General features: G+C 56.3%; 1 protein-coding gene across 1 annotated transcript in view; it reads left to right on the forward strand.

Moving 5' to 3' along the window:
- The window catches only part of SH3RF3 (SH3 domain containing ring finger 3), a 159400-nt gene extending 150578 nt beyond the window's left edge, over positions 1-8822 (forward strand). Inside the window, exons 9-10 of the mRNA XM_069583212.1 lie at positions 2983-3311; positions 7530-8822. Coding sequence (XP_069439313.1) covers positions 2983-3311; positions 7530-7698 — 498 coding nt within the window. The 3' untranslated portion in view covers positions 7699-8822. The remainder of the gene's footprint in view (positions 1-2982; positions 3312-7529) is intronic.
- Positions 8823-9024: the final 202 nt, after the last annotated feature.

Genomic DNA, 9024 nt, shown 5'->3' on the forward strand with positions numbered 1-9024 from the left:
CTGTGCCCTGTGCTTGGAGGTGGTGGGAAGAGCCTGCCCTACCCACAAGTGCGTTTGGTCCTGCAGGTTGAGGTTTTCCTAGGGGATCGGGGCTAAGCCTTGCAGACCAAACCATGTCCATGTCAGTGCTGCCCACCACACCTGCCCAGCATCCAGCGTGTGCCCACCAGCAGCTTTAAATGTCCTGTGAACAGAAGCCAGGACACAGGGTACATCTGTGTGAGAGAGGTGGGGCCATCTAACCCCGTGGATTAATGAGGAAGACGTGGCACTCAGGTTTACTTCGTTTAATTAAATGAATTGACTCCCTAAAAAAATTAATGTCACATTTTATAAATCAAATTCTGTTCTCTTTGACTTCTTTTAATTTCAGAGATAATTTTCCATAATTTTAACTGACTTAATTGGCAGTAGTTCTTCATTTAAGCTTTAAATTTCTTTTTCCTTTGGCCATTTCCTTTTGCATTAACGTTCTAAGGAACAAACCCTCTAGGGACAGAAGCTATCATTTTATTATTTTTAATATGTTTTACGGTTCTCCTGTAATGAATGTATATCTCTGTTATAATACTGGTTTCCAGGTGATTCTTTGCTAGTAGGCTACGACTTTATCTCAGGTTGTGTGTGTGTGTGTGTGTGTGTGTATGTGAGTGCATAAGTGTTTGTCTTTATAATGTCCCCCTGGGCTCTTCTCGGATGTGCTGACCTAGGTATGGACCTTGACAGCCTGGCTTCGCCTGTTCCTTTGTCTGCTGTGCCTGGCATGGCTGCTGTGCCCATTGAGCCCCTATTCCTACGGTGGTCCTTGTCACCCAGTTGGCAGGTGCAGGTGGTGGGAGCCCAACACAGGGCTGGCAGCCCTGGTGGTAGGCCTGGCGACCTACTCTCCTGGGAAGGCTGTGGCTTTGCCAAGAAACCTCCCAAGAGGCCTTGCCTGCTTGCCCTGGGCCTGTCCTAACTGTGTCTCCTTCGCCTTGATTTTATTTTATTTTATTTTTTTCGCCTTGATTTTATATGAAGCAGCAGCCAGAGCTCTGAGCTGGGTGAGACCTAGCAATGGGCACAGCCAGACCTCACCGGGGCTCGAGAGCCCCTCCCCCTGGTGGCTGGCAGGTCTCATGCAGGCCCCTCCCCACTGGGCATGCACGTCCTGGCTAACTCACCCAGCAGGACTCTCTGGCTATGATGCCACCAATAACCCAGCTCATGCCTGGAACCCCTGTCCCTGCCCTGGTGCCCACGTGGTCCAGCATCCCCAGCAGGGTTTGTTGGTGAGTGTCCAGAATTCAGTCCCTGTGCTCTGAGAACCTGGCTGGCCCAGCAGAGCAGCAGGAAGGGCAGTCAGCCCTCAGCCCCTTGGGATACAGGCTGAGCCAGTGATGCCCCTCCTTCTGTCATGGATGGCACCACGGGGCCACTGGCAGGCCTGGGGACCCATCATGTGGATCTTAATTTTATTCACCTGTGTGTGCTTGCACACACATGCACACAGACACACATGCGTACACATGCGCACATACACACACGTATGCCCATACACCTGCATACACATACATACGTATGCATGCTGACACAGTCACACATAAGCACACACATTCACACATAGGCACAGACATTCACGCAGAGGCTCGCATATTCACACAGGCACACACATATACTGTTAGATTACTTTTAGAGTTTTCATCTCCAGATCCCACTTGACCACTTGATAGCTGGTGGGTTTTTGCCAGAGACCCCACAGAGTTTGGGGATCTGTTGCCAGCCTGGCTCCCTTTCCAGAGCCCCCAAGTGAGCGCCAAGGACCCTCTGTGCACTTGAGCCGGTGCCCTCCCCCTGCTGGTCTCAGTTAGGAGGCTGTCATCCTGGCAGTCCCTTCCTCTGCTGGAAGGGCCTCAGGAACCTGGCTACTTGGAGGGTGGCAACGCCTCCGAGCCAGCTGCATGGCTCCCCCTGGTGGCTAACTGACCAAAGCTCTCCTGAATGTGTCCCACGCTCATCTCTTGGTGGATGCTAATCAAGGCTGCCCTGTGCCACGTTGCCCCCATCTCTGCTCCCCTCCAGGCTGGGGCTTGCCCATGCCAGCCGTGGTGTGCATTCAGGACATCAGCTCCAATCCTTTCTATCAGTACCAGTGCTGGGAGTAGAGAAAAACTTCGGATTTGTTCCTACTAAAGTGTTATTGACTTACCTTGAGGCACACATCCCTGCTAAGTGTGCTTTATGGCGATTTCAGCACTGCTGACTCCCCAACAGCTGGGGTGGAAAAAAGAGTCCCCATCGGGCCACTGTGGGGTCCAACCAGCCCCATGACCCAATCAGACGCTGTGGTGGCCATCGCCGACCCGGGGCTCCGTGTCAGACTCAGAATGCCACCTGTTTCACACCACACCCCTTGCCAGCTAGCTAGTCCTCATCCAATGTCAGAACAGTCAGTTCCAGGAGAGCTGCCAAACTGGACACCAAGGCCAGCACATTTCCATGGAAACACCTCTGCGTGTACACATCTTCCTCCTCCACACACCCTCACTCATACATGCACACACGTGACACATGTGGAACTCGGCTCCCCGTGTGGTACAACCACAAACAGTGCTGTCAGGGCCTCCAACTGAAGGTGTGCGGGATAGTCGGTACTAATGTGGAATAACCACCCCCTCCCACTGTAGGAGACCCATGGTGCCCTCTGCTGGTGATGTTTCCAGGCTGGGATGTGGTCCTGAGATGGGGGGTCCTGAGGTCAGGGTTCCTGAGAGCAGGAGCCTGGAGGGGGTGGCCCCGAGGCGGGGGTTGTCGGGTTGGCACTTCCAGGTCTAGGTCTGTGCTGGTGTGTCTTCCACATCTCAGGAAAGAAAGGGAGATGGGAGAGCTTTCCATCTTCACTGCCCTCCTCTAGGCAGCTTTACTTGACCAGACCAGAGTCTCCTTACAGGGCCACACCACTTGCTAGAAGCACTTACCCAACTTCGTTTTGTGTGTCTCTAGAAAGACAGGAAGAGTGGGCTGCTGAAGCTGCTGGCCGGTGCGTCCACCAGGAGGAAGTCGCGCTCCCCACCATCCACCTCTCCCACCCATGACCCCCAGGCAGTGGATGCCTCGCTCCAGGGCGCGGTGGGGCCCGAAGTGTCCTTGCTGTCCATCCACAGCAGGGCTGGGTCCTGTCCCATCGAAGGCGAGATGCAGGGCGCCTTGGGGATGGAGCCACTGCACAGGAAGGCGGGCTCCTTGGATCTGAGCTTCCCGTCACCCACCCGACCGGCCGCGTTCTCCACAATCGCTGTCCGCCCTGAGCCCAAGCCACTTCCCAGAGAGAGGTAACGGGAGGAGCTCTGTGCTTCCGGGCCTGGGTGCAATGGTCTCTGAGGTCTGGAGCCACTCTGGGGAAAGGGATGATGGGATTCCTGGGGAGTGAACCTGCCTGGTGTCCCTCACTGTCCCAGAGACTCGGATAAAACAGGAGCAGGTCTCACATTCTGAGTCCATGTGCAACCCGAGTTTGGATTTACAAGGAGAATCTGGTGGAACTGAGGTGTTCAGAACCCAAAGAGATGAGCTGCGCCCCCAGCCCCGCAGGAACCTGGAGTGATCCCACCCCAGGCAACTCTCCTGGAAGCCTGGCGCCCTCACCCGAGATTGGCTCAGGGTTAAACCATATGACATGGCCAGTATTCGTCTGCTTTTCACCAAAGCCAGCGATTTCACAGAGTTCAGCACAGAGTTTCTAGATTAGGAAACTGAGTTCACCAAGGCATCAGGTGGAAGGGCCACAGGTCAGCGTCCTCTTGGTGAGCAGGCCCATGTGACTCATCAGTCCTTAGAGAGCTTCAGACAGGCCGGGAGCCTGCAGGGAGGAAGTACTTTCCTTTCTGAGCACCTCCTCTTCCGAGAGCTGCGTGAATGGTAAAAGGAGGGGCATCTCCTGAGAACATAGTCCTGGTCAGAATCCTTCCCACTGACCAATCCTTCCCAGAATCCATCGGCCACACTGACCAATGCCAGCTCTTCCGTGTGGCCTGAGACACACCTCACACACCATGTACGCCATAGACACCATGTACATCAGACAAATACAGACACCACACACACACCATGGAAATCAGACACAATACAGACACCACGCACATACCATGTACACCAGATACAACACAGACACACCATGTACATCAGACACAATACAGACACCACACACACACCATGGAAATCTACAGACACCACACACACCATGTACACCAGACACAACACAGACACCACACACACACATACATGCCACCCACAACCTCACACACCACACACCTGCCTTTCTTCCTCCACTTCCCTCCACCTTGGGGCCGCTCTCCCACATCAGAGCCTTCCTTCTTACCCGAGACCAGCCCAGCTGCTATGGTCTCTGCAGGGGTTTGGCCTTCTCCAAGGCCCACAGCTGGGCTCCTAGAGCATCTCCAGTCAGGGTGATAGGCCCTGGAGGTCCTGAAGCTGCCCTCACATCTCCTCCTAGTTCTTTTCTTCTCAGCTCTCTCAACCTCCAGACTCCATGCGGGGCTTAAAAGACCCTGCTGTGAAAAATCTCAGGAGTCTCTGAGTAACTAGAAAATTCAGGGAATTCCTCCCATTCGCTGACAGTCCCGGCTAATCTGGGTGTCATCCCTGGGGACCTGGATGCCCTCCTGCCCAGCATCCTATACAGCTCATTAGTGACCAGCACTGCCTAACATGGCCCTTGCCCTGCATAGCCCTGTGCAGCCCTGCGCAGCCCTCAGGACACCAGGTCCTGGCCCCCAACAGGCTGGAGCCAAGGACATGATGACAGCAATGTAACCTTCAGGCTGGGGCAGCTCACCCAGCCTCAGGCCACACTCCCAATGTGTGGATGAGGGGTGCTGCCACTGGTCTGTCTGGTGCCGCCTGTGTGCAAGCCATTTCTCCTGACAGTGATCTCAGAGGAAGGACCTTTAGGTTGAGGGTGCTGTTGAGGGAGACTGCCCAGGTGTGTGTGGAGGAACCATGTGGAGCACCCCCCAGGCTCTCAGGAGGGGGCCTTGGGAGCCAGGGTACTGCCCTTCCAGGAACCTAGCCTTGGGTGGTCTGCAGCACCTCAGCCTCTGGGCAGTGCACAGGGAGTTGTGTTTCTGGACATTGCTTAGGAGTCAGGAAAGCTCTTGTCCGGCTGTCCTGCTGGGGTCGGCTGAGCTCCGGCTTGCGCTCCCTCTCCGTCCTCCCCCTGTGTACCACCGTCTGCCGCTTAACAGCTATGTCACCCAAATGAGTGCCTTTGCTGTTTGAGTCCCAGTCCCCACACACAACATGAGGATGATGGTGCCTGGGGGTTATTATATTTGCAAAGCAGCAGAATTAGTACCCAGGAAAGGACCAACAAATTTGTTGTTCAGTTGCTAAGTCATGTCTGACTCTTTGCAACCCCATGGACTGCAGCACGCCAGGCTCCTCTGTCCTTCTCTGTCTCCAGTGTTTGCTCAAACTCATGTCCATTGAGTCAGTGATGTCATCCCACTGTCTCATCCTCTGTTGCCCTCTTCTCCTCCCAGTGAACACCAAGGGCAAGGACAACCATAACAACACAAAAGATGACGTGTGTGACAGTGTCGTGTGACATCACGTACATGACAGTGAGTGAGATCATGGTGGGGGGGGGTGGTCTCCCCCCTTTGATTGACAGTCCTTCATGTTCACATACATAGCTGGTATGTCCTCACCTCCCGCTGGCCTGTCAGCTGTTGAGCTCTGTTGGGATTTAGAAATTTCTTGCTTTGATTTCTTGTGGGTCATGATAGTGGAATAATGGCTCCCAAAGACATCTCTGCCTTAATCCCCACACCAAGGATAGGATGGCAGATGGGCCAAGCAGCTGACCCTAAAGTGGAGAGGTCATCCAGACCCAGGCGTGCCTGTGTGACCACAGGAGTCCTCACAGCAGACAAGGAGTTCAGCTTGCCGTGCTGGCTTTGAGTCGGAGGAAGGACGAATGCTCCTCGGGAATGCTGGCAGCTTCTAGGGGCAGGAGAAGGGGAGGGACCCCACGGGGGAGGGGTCTCCCCGAGACCCTCAACTGTGTCCCCGTGAGGTTGTGACAATCGTCAGGCTTTTAGAACTGCCAGATGTGTACATTGTTACGTGCTGTCTGTGGGAATCTGTCAGACGCCGCAGGGACCCCAGGCCCATGTAGACCTTTAGGTGTGGTGTCCAGCGTATATTTTTATCATTTCCAAGGTCTGGTAGGCACTGCTGTGATGACCTCAGTCCCTACCTGGGACCCCTAGTCCTCACCAGGGCCCCTCATGTGACACAGAGGATGCCCCCCACCCCGCATGCCAGGCAATGGCGCCTGCAGCAGTTGAGTGGTTTCTGAGCCCCTTCTGCAGACTTGCTGTGTGTGTCTGACGCACGACACCAGGACTGTGCCGCGAGCTGCTGCCCCTCTTTCTCTTGGTGGGCAGCCCTCAGAGGGAGGGGAGGGAGGGCCCAGAGCTCCGAGAACATGGGGGCAGGGGGTGACTGGAGAGAAAGCATGTCACAGTCTGCACCCTGGCCCAGGGAGGACACCTGGGGGTTTGTGGGACTCGCAGGAGAACAGAGGGTGGCCTGGCTGAGAATGGCTCTCCCCAGCCCAGCCTCGACCACTCCTTCTCTGCCACTACCCACAGCAGGGGTGTGAGCCAGACTGAGCCCAGGAGCAGGAAGTCCCTGTCCGGGTCACCTGTGGGCCAGACCAGTGGGCAGAGCTGAGCTGGGAGGTAGAGCCGTGGGGCTGAGGTAGGTCTGAAGGGAGTGGGGACAGATGGAAGCACAGGTCCTCTTCCCAGAGCGCTTCTCGTCTGAGCCATGTGGTGCTAGCCCAGGAGGGTGGTGTGGATGGTGGGCTGGTGGGTGGGGGTGGGGTGGGGAGAGATGAGGAGCATGGCGAGGCCCAGCGCTCGGTGGGTCCATTGCGTAGACTTTGCTGACCCTACATTCCCAGCCCGTGGTGTCTGCGGTTTGCAGCCGGTGAGAACAGGTGCTCTTCTGGCCACCAGATCACCCAGAGTGGGGCGTGCATGGAGTCCTCAGCCCCCTGCCCGGTCATTACCCCCGGAAGGGCAGTGGGCACAGGGCCAGTGGGAAACCAGTGGGATGCCTGTGTGGCCCCCAGCTGGAGGGGTGCGGACCAGCAGCTCTGCTGGCCTGCATGGCAGGGAGGCCGGGTCACAGCCATCCGCCCTCATCCTGGGGGTGCTTTAGAAGGCTGGTCCTCAGAGCTGCCTCCTTGAGGCTTTCCGATCAGGTGTGGAGTGCAGACCCACCCTGTGCCCTTGTCCAGGCAGGGCTATCTCAGATCTGGGGAGCCCTCGGGGGGAGGGGGCCACCTGCTGAGGCCTGTGTGTCTGTTCCTGATCAGAGCCCAGGCATTCAGCAGGCAGAAGCTCCCACAGTGGAGACCCAGGTGGATTTTATGGCACGTTGGTCCAAAAACGGGTGGGAGGCCCTGGAACCCTGGAGACGGGTGGGCTGCTCACTCACCCCGGTGTCTGTTTCCCCAGGTACCGCGTGGTGGTCTCATACCCACCCCAGAGCGAAGCAGAGATCGAGCTGAAGGAGGGGGATGTGGTCTTCGTGCACAAGAAGCGTGAGGATGGCTGGTACAAGGGGACCCTGCAGAGGAACGGCCGCACGGGCCTCTTCCCCGGCAGCTTCGTGGAGAGCTTCTGAGGCCGTGCCTGCCCCCCAGGGACAGAGGTGCAGGGACCCCAGGGGAGCAGCCACCAGAGGCCCCAGTCCTTCCAGGCAGGCGGCAGGACCCACACACTGTGGGGTGGTTTGCTCCCAGGACCCTTCTTGCCCTCTACTCATGGGGCTGACAGGGAGCACAGGCCCAGCGCATTTGGAGAGCGTTCTCAAGGCAGCTCCGGGCTTCACTTGGGTCTGGATTGCTCCTCACCCCATCTATACCTCAGGCACCACCACCAGGACCCTTAGCATGGTGCCCTGGCCCAGGTCATTGTCGGCCAGGTCCCTGAGGAAGCGCTCGGCTCCCGCGGGCGAGGTGTACACAGTGCTTCTTGCCTTGCTACCACGGTCCTGCTCCCGTGCTTCTTTCTTACACCTTTTTACTGCGAAGCTGTTAGACTTTATAAATCTCTAACAGGTCGTACACTGCCTATTTTTCATACATCTGGTGCTGCCTTTTTGTAAAACTAGTAGGACTTGGTTGAAAAGATCTCTGGGGAGACAGCAAATGGGCAGAACTTCTGCAGGCACCCTGTGAGCCTGAGGAGCCTGGTGTTCACAGCCTTGGTCCTCCTGGGGCTAGAGGGGCCTCAGTGTTGGTGGGAGTTAGGAAAAGCCTGTCTCTTTAGCCCTTCCAGTGGCCCCGCTGCATCTGGAGATGTTCTGACAGGGATGGCAGTGAAGGAACAAGAGGGGGGACCCCAGGCCATGAGGCCCTCCTGTCACTGTAGAGAGGAGACCACACCCAAGGCTTCCACTGTCAAAACGTGCAGTGGTCACCGCAGTTCAGATTTGCCACCTTGTGGAGGTTTCACCATGTTTCCTTTAAATAGATAACTACTCTGTTCTCAGTGCAAACCTTGGTCTCGAGACCAGAGACACGGGGCTAACCAGGGCCACCAAAGGCCCACAGGAGCAGAGTCAGGGGTGGCAGCCATGCGTTGAATGCGGGCTCTGGCTGGGAAATGCTTGGCACTTTGCACAGTCACACACACGCACCCGTTGTTTCTGTTAGACACAGATGTGTGTGATTTTGGAGGAACGAACTGATGACAAACCATGATGCCTGTGATTCCGAGTCTTTAAATAAAACTGAACGTGGAGAAGTCTGGTTTCTGGTTGGGGGAGCGGTCAGGTGGGGCCGGGCTGGGTGGGAGCTAAGCTGGTAGAAGACCCCCACATCCCCTCCACTGCCTGTGGGTGCACAGCCCTGCCACCACCAAGAGCCTTGGAGTGGGAAACCTGTCTGTGTGGTAGGGTGGTAGGGCACTGAGGGTATGGGGGTACCAGACAGCCACACCCGGCACA

Source organism: Ovis canadensis, chromosome 3 (genome assembly GCF_042477335.2).
Source record: "Ovis canadensis isolate MfBH-ARS-UI-01 breed Bighorn chromosome 3, ARS-UI_OviCan_v2, whole genome shotgun sequence".
NCBI classification, from domain to species: Eukaryota; Metazoa; Chordata; class Mammalia; order Artiodactyla; family Bovidae; genus Ovis; species Ovis canadensis.